The sequence below is a fragment of the Zalophus californianus genome, chromosome X, assembly GCF_009762305.2.
Source record: "Zalophus californianus isolate mZalCal1 chromosome X, mZalCal1.pri.v2, whole genome shotgun sequence".
NCBI lineage: Eukaryota > Metazoa > Chordata > Mammalia > Carnivora > Otariidae > Zalophus > Zalophus californianus.
In genome coordinates this window covers 26914739-26934076 of record NC_045612.1, presented here as the reverse complement: position 1 = coordinate 26934076, position 19338 = coordinate 26914739, and the positions used below count along the sequence as shown (strand labels likewise).

The window sequence follows — 19338 nt, the reverse complement described above, 5'->3', positions numbered from 1 at the left end:
GATTAAATGCATGGCCGAGGAAACATCTTAGTAGTGGAACAAAACTAGAGAGAGAAATTTCCTTTCTAAGTTATCAAATTTGTATTGTAGTCCCTTAAATGTTTGTCTCTTGTTGTTGTTGCAGGGATGGCATAGAATTTGCTTTTAAAGAGCCTAACCCACAAGGAGAGAGCCATCCACCTTTAAATTTGGCATTTCTTGATATTCTGAGTGAATTTTCTTCTAAACTACTCCGACAAGACAAAAGAACGGTGTATGTATTTGCTAAAAATATTCTATTTCATTTTGTTTTGAAATTCTTAAAGGTGAATTGTTACACTTGATTTTTCTCCTTTTGGCACACACACAGATTAGAATTTAGGATTACATTAATGCACAAAAAACTTTATACTTCAGAAAATTTGTAATTTAGGGATTATAACTATGTTTTATGCATAATACTCCATTTTAATTCTGTGTGTTCCCCACCCAGTGTAGTTGTGGCTTTAGAGGTGTAACTTGAATGCTTTATGTATCCTCATCTGCATTCTTCACTTAGTCTAACAAAGGAGGGAACATTTAACAGACAATAATATTGGTAATTCATCCAGGAGCATCTTAGTCTATGTGCTGAGCTGTGACTACACTGGAAAGTAGGTTTCCTTTTTATCTTTTTTGCTTTAACTACTGGTCCTATCCTAACAGACCAGTTTAGAACACTTTTCTAGTGTAGTCTCCTAAAATGGTGACTTATGTTCTAAGAGAGCCCAACTAATGGAATTAAATTCTCAAAATTCACTGCCCTCTTTGAGGTATAAAAGGGCAGAGGAATATGAATAACTCATAGTATATGTACCTCTTCTGAAAGTCTACCAGTATTTTGCATTTAAAGACAGTATACATTTTACATGAAATTCTAAAGCAGACAAAACTAATCCCTGGTGATAGAAATCACAATAGTGGATTAGGGTTGTGGATATGAATGGGAAAAGGAACGTAAGGTACTTTGTAGGAATGTTCTTTATCTTAATAGATGTGTGGGTTACATGACTGCATTTATTTGCAAAATGATCCAGCTGTACTCTTATGTGCTGTGCATTTTATATAAATTTATGCCAATTAAGAATTACATTAACACTGTTAATCAGAGAAATACAAATTGAAATAATGAAAAACCATTTATCGCCTAGCAGATTAGCAAAAATTAAGAAGTCTTGATAGTCTGAAGTATTGCCAAAGATGTGGAGCAAGAAACTTTTATACATTGTTGGTGACTGCAAATTGGTGTAAGATCACTTTGTGGAGCTATTTGGCAATGTCTAGTAAAATTTAAGATTCTCCCTATCTCATGATCCAGTAATTCTATTCATAGGTAGATACCCTAGAGAAACTCTTACATGTGTGTACATGGAGAACCATAAAAGAATTTGACCATTGCATTGTTTGGATAGAGGAAAGCTCAAAACAACTTAACATCTATCAATTAGAAAATGAGATCAGTAGATTTTTATACAGTAGAATATCATAAGCAGTCAAAATGTTTAGATTTTTTTCAAAGTAAATATAATTCTTTAATTTTATTAAACATCCAGTCATTCTTCAAATTTCTGGTAGTCTCATGTCATAAATGACTTTTATTTCTACAGCTTGTTTGATTGAATTGAGATTGAAATAAGATTCACACACCCGAATTGATTATTCTGTTTTTAAAATCTTCAAAAATTTTGTCCAGCTTTATTGTATAATTGACAAATAAAATTGTAATATATTTAAAGTGTACAACATGATTTCATATATGTATATATTGTGAGAGGATCCCCCTGGTCAAGTTAATTAACACATTCAAAACTTCAGATATTTACCCTGGGTTTTTTTGTTTTTGTTTTTGTTTTTTTTTTGAGAACACTTAAGTTCTCTTTTAGCAAATTTCAGTTATACTGTGTTATAATAATACAGCATCATCCATCAATTATAATCATGTTGTATTCTCAGATCTCATTCATCTTTAAAAGTTTTTCCCTAAGTTTACTGAATATAGCTGACATATAACATTGTGTAATTTTAAGGTGTACAACATGTTGACTTAATATACTTCTGTATTGGCAAATGATTAACACCATAATATTAGCTGATGCCACTCTTCCAAAAATGGTTAGATTTTTAAAACATAATGTTCAGTACAAAAAGCAAAGTATAAAACTATTCTATAATGTTTACAGACAAATATATATTAAAAGTATATTATGATTTCACTCATGTGGAATTTAAGAAACAAAACAAATATAGGGGGAAACAAAGGCAAACCAAAAAACAGACTCTTAACTATAGAGAACAAACTGATAGTTATTTGAGGGGGAGGTGGGTGAGGAGATGGGTTAAATAGGTGATGGGTCTAAGGAGGGCACTAGTTGTGATAAGCACTGGGTGTTGTATGGAAGCGTTGAATCCCTAAATGCTAAACCTGAAACTAATGTTACACTGTGTGTTAAGTAACTGGAATTTAAATCAAAACTTGAGAAAAAAATATATTAAAAATATAAAAGTATGTGTCGGGATGTAAGTTTAGGTTAGTAGTAGCCTTTGTGGCAGGGAAGAGGACAAAGGGAAATAGCATCAGGGAGGGCTCCTTATCTGAAATGTTCAGTTAAGCTGTGTGGTAGGTACGTATTTGTAAATCTTTCTACCAGTGAGTACAATTTGGCTCAAGCTCCATATCTTGTCACAGATTGGTAACAGTTTTTAGACTGACAGCCAGTTCATAGTCCACACTTTGAGGAGTACTGTACTACTGTGTATAGCTGAAATAAAATTAAGAAATACTGAGCTAACACCAAGCAGTATCTTTATAGCTAATTCCTCCTATCCTTTCTCTTTAATGGTGTTCAAAACTGGTGATTCTGAATTGATTAGAATTAGTCATTATTATGACAGCAGATTATTTGGGTTGTACTTTTTATAGTTAGCTGACAAAAATTGTGTTCATGTATTTGAAGCATAATTTGGACAATAAAGCACTGAACTCTTAGTGTCAAAAACCTGGGATTTGAATCATGGTTATATTACTTTCTCATTCTTACCTTTTGCTTCCTCATCTGTCAAACAAGGAAAATAGCTCCCTCACAGGATTATAAGAATAAAGATCCCAAGAGAAAAATGCCTAACACATAGTCTCACAAATGTTAGTTGAATTTTGATTGCTATATTACATATAAGCCATAGAATCCTTGTGATACTTGCATCCAAGGGTAAATGTATGACTTCCATCAGGCTGAAACTTTTTTGCAGATAGAGGCCATATCTTACTCATTTTTGTACCAATCCCCAGTGCCAGGGACATAGTGACATAGTGGATGCTCGACAAATACTAAGCTGAAATGATCTGGATTGTTTCATTTAATGAAGAATCTTGACAGATAAAAAATTGCTCGTCAGTGATGAAGCTGAGATTGAATTGTGAAGTAATGTGCCCATGCTGATACAGCTAGGGATTGGTGGAACTGGTACTAGAACCCAAATTGCGTGATTTTAAATCAATCCTCTTTGTGCAGAAATAATGACTTGGGTTTGTTCTTCTAACAGAAGACTGTAAAGTTAGGATAGAACAGAGACATATTAGGAAAGAAAACACTAACATCCTTTAGTTGTTACTGTATGCTCTTTGTTTAATTCTAATAAAATCATTGAATGTTCCATATGGTATGTGAGCATTAAGATTATTAGGAGGAATGAATAAAAAGGAGGAAAAAAAGCTATGGTAGTTTTATGTATCAGAGCTAATGGTTTCTACTTCTTTTTAAGGTATGTTTACTTGGAAAAGTTCATGACCTTTCAGATGTCACTCCGAAGAGAAGATGTGTGGCTTCCTCTGATGTCTTACCGAAATTCTTTGCTAGCTGGTGGTGATGATGATACCATGTCAGTCATTAGTGGAATCAGCAGTCGGGGGTCAACTGTGCGGAGTAAAAAATCAAAACCATCTACAGGAAAACGGAAAGTAGTTGAAGGCATGCAACTTGCACTCAGTAAGAACATAGTTCATTCTCTTTATATTTACCTCTTATGTTTATCATCTGAATTGTCATTAGGTTCACCTTAGTTTTAAATTTGAGATCTGTGTTATTAAATAATATCTTGTGCAGTGTGTCCACTTATGTGTAAGTTTAGTGTTTTAAGCATTTTATATACATAAACTCAGTTCTCCTAACTCTTCAGGTACATCCTCATTTTTCAGATGAGACAACCAGCACAGAGAGGTTAAGTAACTTACATAAGGTCACACAGCTGTTCAGTGGCTAGGCAGTCTCACTCTGGAACCTCTGCTTTTTAATCACTATGCCATACTGTATATGTATAGGGATATGGACTCAGCATTATAGAGCTAATTGTTACTTAAGAGATCAGATTATCTAGTTTAAGTGTGGAGCAACGGATTCAGGAGTTTCTGACTTTTGAATTTCTGTGAAGAGGTCATTTATCATGAAGAACTTGATAGAGATAAAGATTTCTGTGTGTAATCCTACAAGTAGGAATGCAATATGACGTTTGAATCTCTTGAACTCCTAGCACTGTAGGGTTGGTTCGTAATGAGCCTGGGGACTCTTTCACTCTCCTTTGGAACCTTTAAACAAATTAGCATAGTTGCCAAAATTTGTTCCAGTTATTGCTGAATAACAGACTACCCCAAAACGTAGGACATCATCTCAGGGACATGATGTCTGATGCCTCAGCTAGGAACACTCAAAGGCTGGTGATGAATCATATGGAGGCACCTTTACTTATGTGGTGCTAGCTATCACCTTGGGCTTTAGCTGGATTGTCTGCCAGAACACCTACAGGTGACCTCTCCATGTGGCTTTTCGCTTTCTCACAGCATGTGACTGGGCTCCAAGAGCAAGTGTCTGAAGAGACAGGAAGTAGAAGCTGCGAGGTTTTTAAGGCCAGAAACTGGCACAGCATAATTTCCACCATATTCTCTTGACCAGGCAGTCAGGGCCCAGCTTGGGACATAATCCTCCACCTCTTAATGTGAGGAGTGTCAAAGATCTGGGGGCCTTATTTTCTAATTGCCACGTAATTCTTCAGCCATCATCAGGTATATAGTGTCCAATACTTGATTGTCCCATGGATGAATGGTTTTATCTTTTGTCCAATGATATAAATGCATAAACATAACTGGTACAACCTTAAATTTAAGTTGAAAAGTTACCTGATTAAGAGATGATGTTTCCTGCACATCACTGTTAAGCTTTTCTCATCTGAACAAATAATTAATTGTTACAGATTTATGCTGGGCCATCAAATTTCTCCTTTTCCTTAGACTACATGGAGAACAAATGAATTGGTATTGATATAACATCTTGAAGATAGATTATCAAACCAGATAGCTCAGCTTTTACAGAAAGAGTCCATACTCTTTGTTTAGGTTTTTGGAGAAAGCCATAGAAATTGGGGCGTTAGTAAGTTAGAAGAAGGAAGGATGACTGCTGATAGATTGGCCAGGTCAGGGCAATTTTGAAGGCAGAATTGGAGCCTAAACACAGTAGAACTTAAGGGCTGATGTAATTTATGTCTAATCTCTCTGTTACTAGGGCATTAGCTACTAGTACATTTTCCTTTCCTCTCTTTTCTTAAAAACACATCTGTGTGCACATGTGTAATCTTCTAATAAAATAGTTTTCCTGCAAACTCATACTCAGTCAGTCATCAAGTGCTATCAATTTCACCTCCCAAATCAGTGGTTTTAAAGAAATTACTATGGGGCGCCTGGGTGGCTCAGTCGTTAAGCGTCCGCCTTCGGCTCAGGTCATGGTCCCAGGGTCCTGGGATCGAGCCCCGCATCAGGCTCCCTGCTCCGCAGGAAGCCTGCTTCTCCCTCTCCCGCTTTCCCCTGCTTGTGTTGCCTCTCTCGCTGTGTCTCTTTCTCTCTCTCTTAAGTAAATAAATAAAATCTTTAAAAAAAAAATTACTATGAATTCAGTAACACTTGCATGTGAATTTGTCTTTTATTAATCATGGCAGCATCTGCAGTTTTGAAAACAAATAGCTTTTGCAGGTATGAAATCTGGTGTTTTTGGTCCAGTGCTTAATACGTATATGGATTTGTGCTCCCTTGGAGTTGGTGAGCATCCGATACACTAGGAATCATTCCTCCATTATATTCATTCCTGTTCCCACCTCTCACTCACCTGAGCTATACAGTTAGCCTCCTAACTGGCCTGTTTGCTCACTAGTCTTCATGTTCTTCAGTCCACCTGCCACACTGCCACCTCATACCTTGACTAGAACATGTAACTTTCACATTTCTTCTCTTCCATAAAACCTTCGGCAGAAGTTCTGGTCACCTTAGCACAGCTTGTAAGACTTTCTGTAAATTGATTCCTGTCTCTTTATTTAGCCTTACCTTTTGCTGCTTACCCTAGGAGTATCATACTCTTAGTTTGAACATTATGAAATTGCCATTTTTGCAGGTCAGAAACTGCGGAATATCAGCAGATTAGTATGGTTCAGTCACTGTGGTTTCGTGCCTCAGTGTTTTTGCTTGTGTTCTTCCCTCTGCCTGAAGAATGTCACGGTTTTACCCAGTATCTACTCTAATTAGAAGTCACTTTTGGGTAGTTTGCTCTAATCCTTTTCATTGCTCCCATTCCACCTGTGCTGCCCTCTCTTGTAGTACTACCACACTGTGTTGTCATTTCCTGTATTTTCTTTGTCTCCAAGGACAGGGATTGCACCTTACATATCTTGGTATCCCCCTGTTTCAAGCACTAGCATGTGGAAAGCAACCAGATGTTCGTTGACCCGAACAGGTTTTAGTAGACATTTGGTTAGTCAAAATTAGTGACTGAACTTTATTGCTATTAATTTTCTCTTTTAGCTGAAGAAAGCAGTAGTAGTGACAGTATGTGGTTAAGCAGAGAACAAACACTGCACACCCCAGTTATGATGCAGACACCACAACTCACCTCAACGATTATGAGAGAGCCCAAAAGATTACGACCTGAGGATAGCTTCATGAGTGTCTATCCAATGCAGACTGAACATCATCAAACTCCTCTTGATTATAAGTAAGTACATTTGATCATTTTCTATACTATAACTTTATTAATTACATAGAAAAAAGTTAAGTTAAAAGAAGAATAAAATTCTCCTTGAAGCACGCAGGTAACATGGATGTTAGCTCAAAGACAACACGAGGAAGCAAGGCAACAGCAGGAGAGAGCAGCAATGAGCTATGTTAAACTGCGAACTAATCTTCAGCATGCCATGTAAGTGAGAGTGCCTTATTGTCTGAGTCTAGGAAGTTCACTAATTCATTTTAACATATTTTGATGTGTGCCTTGCCTAAAAATTTCAGCAGACTCTCTAGAGTAAGCTGAAATAATCAAGGAACTAAAATTTGGTCTTTCCAACAGAAGAAAACTTGCAAAGATAAATACTCACTAGTTAGCTAAAGGACCAATCTTAGGTTGATCTGTTGGAAAAGTTTAAATTTGAATCCTTGTTTATTTTGGTACACAGAATTATAGCAAAAAATCCAGTTTTGTTACATCTTAATTGATTCCCTAGCTTAGTTCAGGCCCTCATCCCTCATCTGAACCATTGTATTCACTTTCTAACTTGTTTTCTTCCCTCAAATCTCCCATTTATCCTCTCACCAAACTCCTCCCCTCACTCCCCACCACCACTTCATCATTCACACTGCCATCACAAGTGACTATTGTAGAATAAAGATCTGGTCATGTTAACTTTTTGACTTAAACCTTCCCATGGCTTCCCATTGCCTACAGGATAAAGTCCAAACTCCTTAGCTCATGGCATGCAAGATCTTTCAGAATATGGCCCCCTGCCTACATTTTAGTATCCTATCCCGCATTTCTTGGCAACTGGTAAAATCATTGTAAAAGAATAAGCTCAGGTGTCACCTTAAGTGAAGCTGTGGTCATCTATGCTCCCATTAACACTGTGTATATTCATATTTTTATAGCACTTACCACATTGTATTGTAATTATTTGTTTATGAATTTGTCCCTTTCTCTAGACTGTGAGCTCCTCAAGGGCAGGGACCACTTCATTGCCTGTTGGTGCTTGGCACATAAAAAGTGCTAAGTTAAATGTTCATTGAATGAATAAATGTCCAATGCAAAAAATTGTAGTTTAACTTTTAAATACTTTGTGTTTTTTTTTTTTACTGGAATCTGTATGAGACTTTTATGAATCTTTATTAGCTTTGGCTCTAGAAGAGATGGCAGAAAAGCAGTCTTTTAGATGATTGGTACAAAAAAGGGAACATATTCTGATGATTTTAGTTTTGAGTTTGAAAGCTTTGTATTTGTAACATAATGTGGCATATGTTTTAATACTGGGAGATAGTAATTGTTACCTTTTTAAAATTTATGTTTCATTTTGTTGATTTTTAAATGATGAGAAAAATTTCACCTGTTTTTCTTAAGAAATGATCATTTACCACATGCATGGTAATCTATTAAAATTTGCTTTAGTTATTTCTCTACTGGTCTTACAAACTCTATTACATGTGTAGATTCTGATCCTAACTTGTCTGATACGGTCATCATCTATACCATGACTTGGTTCTGCTCCCTCTTCTCTGTTTCTGTGACCACATTCCCTGTAATATATCCTTATTTCATGCCGAATTCAACCAGCTAATTTCTTAGCTTCCAACCAGTCACCAGTTCAACCATTCTGGAATTCTATCGTATAGTCATTTGGGCCTTATCTCTCCCCTGAAAATTTTCTGCCAGTCCCTAAGATCTTCCATAGCATCTCATTACTCAGTACCATTTATCATTATTCTTTTGTTTGTAGTTTAATTCCCATTAGGGATAAACTTCCCCAGGTGACTATAAGAGATTATCCTATTTAAATAATTATTACCATAAGATTCTTTTGGTTGTTGTGCTATAAGTGGTCTGTTGCCTGACACTTTACAATATTTTTGTTTTACAATGATATTTTTGTAATGGTATCTGCTCTATAACTGAAAATACTTCCAAGTTACCTCTTTGTATTTTTATAGTTTATATCACACATATCTTCTACTCCAAATGAGATACAGAATGGATTTCAGGTTTTCTGTAACATTGCCCACAAAGCACACATATACTTCCTTCATAGTTGCCCCTACCAAATATAGTAAAATTATCATTTACTGTCCAGAACTCTTAGAAAATAGGGACCATTGTCACCATATTTGTCCAGGTAACCTGGATTAAACATCGTGTCTTGCTATCTTTATATTATTTTTTAAAACTCAACGTAGTGTTGTGTAAATTTTAAGTAAATAATTTATTTTGGTAGTGGTGGGAATTGTTAAATGAATGAGAGAAGAAGGCAATATTGGCCAAACTGGGCAACTAGTCACCTTCAATTTCACTATTATGTTGACTTCTTGGGCTAATTTGTGAACTTGAAGTTTGAGTTTATACCTTATAATTATGTGATAACATATAGAATTTTTGGTCTTAAGTTTTTATTTTACTTTTCTACATATGTCTTAGTTTTGAGTTTCATAGGACACAGAATCCAAGTTTCAGCATAAATGTTGCTCATTTCTTCCTGAAGCAGAATTAGTCTCTTCTTTCAGTAATTTTTATAGCACTTTGATACATACTTCTCTTGTGATATTTGTCACATTTTGTTAAAATTAATTATCTCTGTTTTCCCATAATAGATTGTGAGCTCCTTGAGGGCAGGAACCCTGTCTTATTTATCTTTTTTTTTTTTTTTTTGCATCCATAGGACATAAAAGAAGCCTGGCACATAGTAGGCACTGTGTGAATGAATGAGTGAGTGAGTGCCTGGTATAAATTAGGTACTGAGTGTGAATGAGTGAACGATGGGTAAAACTAATACATATTAGTGAAAATATATATATTCTGAAAATGTCATTTCTTTGGTCTCTGTTTTATATTTGTTTATTAATTTGTACCCTGCCTACTTTCAAAAAGGATTTGAGGTATCTCGTCTGTTCCCATGTGGGATATTCTCATTGAACTTTTATATGGGGTATGAGAACTATCAAGCTAAATGTATTGAAGTAATGTAGAATAAACAACTCCTTAGCATTTTTAGACAAGTGAACATTGGGGTTTTGACATCATTGATGACATGATCAATGCCTAATCATTTTCCCTGACCTTTAATTTCATCATTTTCCATTACACTTCAGTATAGAGAGCTGCATAGTTGCTGCCAGTATATTAATAGTCCCAGCATTGGTTCAGATCTTGACTTTTGTTTTATATTTCTCTAGTCGGCGTGGTACAAGCCTAATGGAAGATGATGAAGAGCCAATTGTTGAAGATGTTATGATGTCCTCAGAAGGGAGGATTGAAGATCTTAACGAAGGAATGGATTTCGACACCATGGATATAGACTTGGTAAGAAACAGTAATTTCTGTCAGATTTTCATTGAAGATCCTTTGGAAATTAAGTTGGAATTTGAGGAAATAACCTGCCGTGAAAAGTAAGTTTTGCAAAAAAGATTAAATAAAATAGTTGCCAGGTATTTTGGTCTATGGGAAGGGATTGAGGAGAGGGTGAGGTTGAAGAGGGTGTTAACTCTTAGTTTAAGATGGTAAATTTTAAGATTAATTTAGGAATATATCAATTTAAAGAATACGTTTTGCTTACTATTATACCTGGTGTCATATCCACCTTGTTTTCCATTTATTTGCCATTATCAAAACAATACATTAGTAACTTGATACTACCCTATTGAGACAAATTTCTATATTAAATATCATATATATATATATATATATATATATATATGAATAGGGCTTTACCATACATAAAATGCTTCTCCGTATTTCATCTTGCCACATGTATCATTCAGCTTTGTGAGGTAGGTTGGGAGGATTGAGGATAGTGAAACTTAAGACAATTAGCATGTCCAAGGAGATAAAACTAAGAAGCAGTAAAGCTGAGACTTACTATAAGCTGGGTCTTCTGATTCTACTTCTTAGTGTACCGTGCCGTATTCTCCTTAAAAGGAAGAAATAATTAAATATGGCTTATCTTCAGAATAGTGTAATTTGGCACCTTTAAAGGAAAATGAGACTGGCATCTTTAAAGTAAAACAAAAATGAATTTTCTAGTTTTCATCTTTCAGAATAATTTTCTGTGAATGATTTTGCTTTTGTATTTTTATGCATTCTGTAGTTTGAACATACAGTATTTAAAATATTGTAAGGTACACTTGCAGTTACATATGCTATATGAACACTTAACAGTAATTTTAATATTTTCAGCTGCTCTCTGGGTTATAGATATAACGATTGTTAACTCCCTTCCCTTTTTTTTTTCCTTAGCCACCATCAAAGAACAGACGAGAAAGAACAGAACTGAAACCTGATTTCTTTGATCCAGCTTCAATTATGGATGAATCAGTACGTTCAATTTAAATGTACCCCAGGATTGCAAAATCAAAAGTACAGGCAATCCCTAAACTTGAGATTGAAGAGCTGGGACAGCACTTTGAGAATGGATAAAAACAATTCGACAGGAGAAAAAGAGGCAGGCAGGAGGGATTTCAGGAGGAGGGGAGGAGTGATTCAGTGGTGGTAACAGATTAAAAGTGCCTTTGAATCCCTGGCCAACTGGGACTTTAGTGTTATGTTAGGGAATTTGGACTTTTCCTGTAGGTTTAAGTTTGAGGGAGTGGCATGATCAGAATTGTGTTTCAGAAAGATTTCCTTGGCATTTATGGATGGATAGGATGAAGGAGAAATCATAATATGAAGACATGATAAAAAATAGAACTTGAATAAAAGTTTCATAATAAAGAGAAGGTAATTGAGATTACTGGTTATTATTAGGTATTGTCAGTTCTGTTTAAGCACCTCTCCTGTCTGTCCCCACTGCCATATTGTTCCTGACGATACCTTGGTACAAATCGCCTTCAGTTTTTACTTGGCCTATTGCAGTAGCCAGGCAGTGATGATTTTATTCATTTTGAGTTCTACCTAGCATAATAGGCATTTAGTCTTATTTGTCAGACTGATCTCACTGCCACAGCACTCCTTTAAAGCTCTTTTGGGGTCATCTTTCTAAAATGCAAATCTGGGGGCGCCTGGGTGGCTCGGTCGGTTAAGCGGCTGCCTTCAGCTCAGGTCATGATCCTGGAGTCCCAGGATCGAGTCCCACATCGGGCTCCCTGCTCAGTGGGGACTCTGCTTCTCCCTCTGACTCTCCCCCCTCTCATGTGCGTGCGCTCTCTCTCTCTCTCCCTCTCTCCTTCTTTCTCTCTCAAATAAATAAAATCTTTAAAAAAATATGCAAATCTGGTTCTCTCCCTCATAGTTTTAGGTCTTTCATTGATTTTTTTCTCCCATTACCATAAAGAAAAAACTTTGGATTCTCAGCGTGGTGAACAAAGACTTTTGTGTTCTTGTTCCTTTGCCACTTAACCTTGGCTTTTTCCTTACATGTATCCTGCTCTCCATCCATGCCAAGTCTTATAGTTCCTCTCAGACACACTAAACTCTTTCATGACACCATCACTCTGTATTAGCTTTTCTCTCTGCCAGAATTGTCCCTTTCCTTTTCCTCCTGGTGAATTCATCCTTTAATAGTACTGACACTCCCTGTGAAGTTTTTGCTGACCCTTCCAGATAGATGCTTTATTCTTGGCTCTCATAACACATTGTGTACATTTTTATTTTGATAATTATCAGATCTGTGTAGTGAAATAGGATATTACATTTCGGTCAGTAAGCTGAATGCCAGGCAATGTTGATTTTATTCATTTTGAGTTCTGCCTAGCATAATAGGTGTTTAGTTTTATTTGTCAAATGAATAAACCAGTTAAGTCCCCTTCCATCTCATTTTTTAGTGTCTACCCATTTGTGGTCCTTCCTCCTAACACCTGCTACCTTGGGTGACCATTGGCTGAGGCCTGCCTCCCATGTCCCAATTTCTCCTATTTTCTCCTTGCCCTTCCTCACCTCATAATCTGCTTTCAGATAGTTCTCGGAAAAATTTTGGCAGACTAACTCACACCAACATATTCTATTAATTATTTATTCCATAAATTATTATTTGAGTCAGAAGACACCATTTCAAAGAACAGCAGGTGTAGGAATCTTTGGATAAGCCATCCTGAGATCTTTAAATCAGTGTTTCTCAGTCTCTGGTGTGCCCATGAATCATCTGGAGATCTTATTAAAATGTAGATTCTGCTTCAGTAGGTCTGGAGTGTGGCCTGAGATTCAGCATCTTAACAGGTGCTGTCGATGTTTCAGATCTGCAGCCCATACTTTTCAGTAGCATAAGTGAGCTAGGCCTACTCATATAAGTCTGTAGTTCACATGCATATTGAAGTATATGGTTCTCTGATAATCTGGGAATATGTATCTTCCAGTTTAAAAAAAAATGAAGGTCGTGATTGTGGTGGGGAGTAAAAGAAATTTTTTCAAGCAGATATAATGAAATGCATTAATTCAACCATTTATTGAGCTGGAATTTAGTGCTAAAATGAGTTTGATGCTCTCCCTGCCCTCCAGGAGTTTGTATTCTAGTTCACCTTGACTATCTCTCTGAAATGAAAGGGATGAAAGCTAGTATTTGTGAGATTAATATGCCTGATGCTGTGCTAGGCATGATTTAGTTGGATCCTCTTAGCAACCTTGTGAGAGGTGGTAGGATCTCACTTTTACACTCAAGCACACTTGGGACTGAAGAAGGGGTTCATTGACTTGTTCAGTTTTACAACTCTAGTGTCAGAGTAGTAATTTGATCTGAGTTCCTTTTGATTTAAAAATCTCATGCTGTCTCTGCTGTTGTACTTTCCAGAACTAAAATCAGACCTCATTTACAAGAAACACCAAGAAAAGTAATTTAGAAATTGAAATGATTAACTGTAGTCAAAATTGATTAAGGGCATTTAGAGATCTCTTTATTTTTTCATGTGGTCACTTAAAGTCAGGAAAACTTAAGGCATTTGTTTCCTTAGTCACTTACTAGATTTGCAAAAAGGTGTTCTTCAGATTACTAAAATAGTGAAATAGCAATGTAAATTGTGTCCATATTTTTGACAACATTTAGGGAAAACTACAATCTGAGTGAGGCCAAAGATGGGGACCTAATAATTACTTGTTATTTATAGATCTTTTGGCATTCTCCTGTTTATTGAATATGTTATGTTATAGCTAAGATGATAGTAGTTTAGCTGCTTCTACTATTAACATAATAAAAAAATAAAATTGGGAAAATGAACACACACATTTATTCCTGTAGTTTTATAGTATTACCACATGATGGCAGCAGTCACATAACTGAGTGCCCAATAATCTTTCAAGGTTTGGGTATCTTTAGAACCCTTTGACCATATATATATGTCTGTATATTTATATTTACTTATTAGGTTAATGTATATTTAAGTTAATACTAGTTTATTTTAAAATATACATCAAACATCATCTCCTGTTGTCTCAATAATAACTTAAGAAATAGAATAACGGAAATTTTTAAATGTAAAAATCTGTGTTTGCCTTTATACAATAGCCTACATCTGTTTTTACTCAATCTGTGATAAGTGAGTCATCAAAACAATAGCAAAATTGGGACTTAAATCCTTTTATACCCAGTTCTAAGATTCTCTAATTCTAAGTGAAATAACCCAAAATGTCCTAGTATAGATGCTTTAAGTTATTACTAAATCTAAATATGTCTTTTGTAACACAATATCCACATGATTCAGAAGTGGTGGTATAAAAACTAAGCAGCTCAGTTTTGGGTTACATATACACAAGATTTTAGATTTATGGTTTAGTGAGTTTTATATCTGGAAACAATATTGGTTTATTTGTGCCAATCATCACTTTCTGCTTCTACTGGGCCAGTATTGCCACAACACACTAAAGCTTGCTATTTATACTTTTTAAGTATATGCTTAAGCATTTATTAATGTTAACACCAGAAGTAGGTGTAGCTTGTCAGCACAAAAAGAGTGTCATTGATGCCATTCTTTTTTGTTGTGATTCTCATATTAGAATTATCTGTAGTATAAACTTGGTAAAAGAAGGGTTTAGTTTAATGGAGCTAATTTTATGTTCTAGTAGAAGAATCTACTTATAACCTAGTCTGTACCAAAACAAAAAAAAAAACTGTTCACATGATTTCTAGTTAGGCACTCTGAAAAGTTCATCTTCATGCCACACTCTGCACTAAGAGTTACCAGCTAAGATTTTATCCTTTCATTCATCATCAGATCTTTCCTTGCCCAGAGTTACAGAGTATTATGGCTAGAAGGGACCTTTAAACATCATCTAGGCTTCTTTGGTGGAAATATTTTCTAACCATCCGATCTCTGACTCTAACCAAAAAGGGAGAACCCTGACCTTTATTGGAGGGTGGGGGAGAACAAGGGGTGAGTAGTGGTGGTGGTTTTTGGTGAATGACAGGTAAGAAGTGGGGTACATTAATCCTCTTTGTTCTCATTACTGGGGATTCCAAACATTTTGCAGCCTCCTTGTAGTGAATTATTAAGTAATCAGATAGATACTTGTTTCCTGGTCTGAAAATACTCACTTCCTTCGGATCAGAATAATTCCTGAGTTCTGTGACTTTTGTTAAAATGAGACATCATTTAGAAATAAGAGCCCTTCGCAATCCCAATCTTAACTCATTACCTCTGGCTTTAAAATTATTTCTTTATTAGCTCATTATAGTATTTTAAAATATTATTTAATTATGGTAAGTGCTGGAATTTTAATTGAACAGCCTAACTTTTAGTATATACAGCTAAAAGTTATGTCTTGTTTTTGTCTGATGAACAAAGGGGAGTTGCTCCATTCATCATTTGCTTTTACTTTTTTTAGTTAGCGACAGGTAATTCGATTTTATCCTTCTTTTACCAATTGAAATGGTATAAAAAGGCATCAGTATAACAGCTACTTTGCCCAGATTTCACCTTACTTATTTAATTTCTTAAAATTTATAGTTCTCTTTATTCACTCAGGCTAGATTTTCTAAATTTTCTACATACTTGTATTGTTCTTGGATCTTTTTGGTCTACATGTTCAAATGCCTTTTTAAAAGCTATACCCACTCCACAGGGCAAATGACCAACTTTGCAAGACATTCTTAAGCTCTTTCCATTGAGCCTGTGCCAGAAGTATATGTCAAGAAGCACATACATTTGTTCGTTCAACAAATGTTGAGTAGCTGTGTTCAGGGCATTATCTAGGCATCAGGGGTGTGTATAAACATATAAATGATACATGGTCCCTGCTCTTAGTTATATTTGTGAGGTAAGTAGCATCTTGATTAGGCCTGATGTTCTTACTTCATTATATATTCATGGTAATTTTAATTTTAGAATTATATATCTGAAGGGAGGGGAATTTTTCAGAGTGGTTTTATTAGCATATTATTAAACTTCATGTTAACAAATATTAATGTAACATTTACAGTTACAAAGAAATGAATGACAATTTTAACAAGATTTTTTTTTTCCTTCTCTCTCATTAGGTTCTTGGGGTGTCAATGTTTTAATACCAGTACTCAATTAAATCTGTGGTGAAGTCATTTTCTAAGTGGAAGAGGAAATTTTAAATAAAGTGTGGTAGATACAGTGAAAATCTGTACAGATTTTTCTCTAAGGAGAATATGACATGCTTATGCTTACCAAGATCAAGTGCATTGAGGGGCAGTTTTGTTTGCCTGAAAAAAGTAAAGGACAAGTAAACAATTTGATGATAAGCTACAGTTTTTCTTAGAAAGTAAATATTTTATTTATGCGCTGTTAGTTGGCTTTTGAATCAATTATTTCATGCTTTTTTTAAAGAAAATATAACAATCTAAAGAGGCATTTGGTACAGACATGAATCCTCTCACATTTATTTACTGGGTGTACTAAGTAATGATGACCTCTGCTGGATTTCTGTTTACATCCAAGAAACAAAGTTAAGGATGAATTTATTTCCCTGCCCTGAAATTATAGGATAGAATTGTTTTTAGCATTCTAAATTTAAATGCTTAAAACATCAATCAACAAAGCTTTCTTTTAAATATTGTAATTGTGGAGAAAAGTAAACTTATAAGCAGAACTTTTACAATTTTTTCATCTAAAATGTATTTTAAGATATTTTTAAAATCCAAGAGCTTCTCTATACTTTTCAGAAATAATCCAGATGCAGTGAACTGCCAGAAGGTAACCAGTCTCAAACATGCTTATCCCATTATCAACCCTGAAAGTTTGCTTGTCCTTTAAGATAAAAATGTAATGTTGTGATATTCCTTCCAGTAGTGCCACTGTATTTTGTCTCCAAATAAAAGAAGCTTATTGTAGTATGTTTGCAGAAAAATTCTAAACAAAAATTATACAGCTTATTAGAGTGTGGGAATAGGGATCTAAATTTTAAATAAAATTATATATATATATAAATTGGTGCTGATTTTATAATTGCGCAGTTTGTTTAGTTTTTTCTTACTTTTAAATTCCAACTTAAAATTATGAGGTTTCAGAAATATATTGAAAGTTTAACAATGTTTAAAAATAGAAAAGCATGAGTGTTCATGCTTTAAAATGATTTTTAAATTTGTATTTTATATTGTTTTATCTATCTGTCTTTGCAAGCAGTCTTCAGGTTAAAGATACTTCTAACAGGTTACAGTACATTTCCTCTGTATGTAAATTAGATGGGATAATAGAATTCATAACCCATAATATTCTTTGAAAGCTAAGCTTTAAACTTCATTTTATGTCCTTTCACAAATAAATTAGTTTAAAACAGAAAGTGGCTACTTGCCATTTTGACATCAACTCATTTTGCGAGGCTTAGGCAGCTAGACATCGTTTAAAACAAAATATTAACTTATATTACATGTATATCTATCTTTTGTCAGTCGTCTCTCAGTTCTTGAGGTATATTATTTTAATCATTCCATGCCTTAATATGCTTGCAATACAAGAATATCTTCAGATGGGTGAATACCAAAAGGCTTTCAGTTCTTAGAGTCAGAAATCAACAAGCATTGGGCTGTGGTAGCCAAAAACCATAGGTTAGCTAAAAGATCCTGATACAATACAATTGTTTTATTAAACCATGGTTAATAACAAATGGAACGAGACTTGTCTAACAGATTTTCCATCTACAAATAATTGTTATGTGCAAAAAAGTACTGCCTATGTTGTTTTTCACACCACTGCATTTACTAGAACTGCTGAGAGGACTGTATATATGATTTTAAACCTAAGTTGATTTTTTTTTTCTCACTCTTGAAAGGAGTACTTCTTTGTGAAAGCAGTTCTTACAGCTTTGTTTTCAACCAGCTAAAAATGTTTTATATATTACTCTAACCTGTTGTCCTCCACATTCTATTGTCCTAATTGTACTGTTTTCTGATTTGTATTTATGTCTTGAGACAGTAACTTTTTGAATAAAAATAAACCTACAGTATGTTGTATGTTTTATCCTTTATAATTAAAGGAGGAGGGTGGTTATGAATGTTTTAGAAAACATATCTCTTACCACAGCTTTTAACATGTTTGGTGGGGATAATTTATAGAAAACATTGCCATTTTATATTTTTAATAAATCATATGTATTTTTAAATGAGACTAAATCCCTAATTAGGTTATTACTTTAAAATAGAAACCTGCAACATTATTACTTCAATTTGTATCTGGTATAGGTTAAATACTCTATTCATCCAGCATACATTTGAGTACCTACTATGTGCTAGGCATGTGTTAGAGATCTAACCCAGAACAAGATAGATAAGGTTTCTCTCTCGTAGATCTAGTGGAGTAAACAAAATAAACGTGTAAGGAGTGTTAAGGAGATTAGCAGTGTGTGCTGAGCTAGAGAATGAGTCGTGTGTGTGTGTGTGTGTGTGTGTGTGTGTGTGTGTGTAAAACCTCCCTTAGACAAAGGGGCTCATGCTTGGAGATAAGTGAAAGCCAACTTTTGAAAAAGAACTTTCTAATTGACTTGAAAAAAAAAAAAACTGTTATCTTCAACATGTCAAGATTTGCCTTGTAAGGGTGCCTGGGTGGCTGTCGGTTAGGCATCTGCCTTCGGGTCAGGTCATGATCCCAGGGTCCTGGGATTAAGCCCCGCATCCGGCTCCCTGCTCAGCGGAGAGCCTGCTTCTCCCTGTCCCTCTCCCTCTGCCTGCCACTCTATTTGTACTCTTTCTCTGTCAAATAAAATCTTAAAAAAAAAAAAAAAAGATTTGCATTGTACTCTTAGAAAAGGCTTCATATCATTGTAACACTAGCACATTGGTTAGTCTAGTTTGTAGATCATATAAGACCAGTCTTCTGTCATTGGTGATTAAGAAGTAAGCATATTAAATGGTAGCTAATAGCTGGGGCACTGTTTTAAGTGG

General features: G+C 35.1%; 1 protein-coding gene across 8 annotated transcripts in view; it reads left to right on the top strand.

Moving 5' to 3' along the window:
- Nucleotides 1-18404, top strand: part of STAG2 (stromal antigen 2) — a 130427-nt gene extending 112023 nt beyond the window's left edge. For 6 of the 8 annotated variants that reach the window (XM_027607807.2, XM_027607805.2, XM_027607802.2 and 3 more), the window contains 7 exons: nucleotides 125-253; nucleotides 3778-4001; nucleotides 6854-7043; nucleotides 7134-7244; nucleotides 10253-10379; nucleotides 11313-11390; nucleotides 16474-17195. In XM_027607807.2, the coding sequence (XP_027463608.1) occupies nucleotides 125-253; nucleotides 3778-4001; nucleotides 6854-7043; nucleotides 7134-7244; nucleotides 10253-10379; nucleotides 11313-11390; nucleotides 16474-16497 (883 nt within the window). In that variant the 3' untranslated portion in view covers nucleotides 16498-17195. Of the gene's footprint in view, nucleotides 1-124; nucleotides 254-3777; nucleotides 4002-6853; nucleotides 7044-7133; nucleotides 7245-10252; nucleotides 10380-11312; nucleotides 11391-16473 lie in introns of all 8 variants that reach the window. The other 2 variants (XM_035725493.1, XM_027607808.2) reach the window with 2 other exon arrangements.
- The last annotated feature ends 934 nt before the right edge of the window (nucleotides 18405-19338 follow it).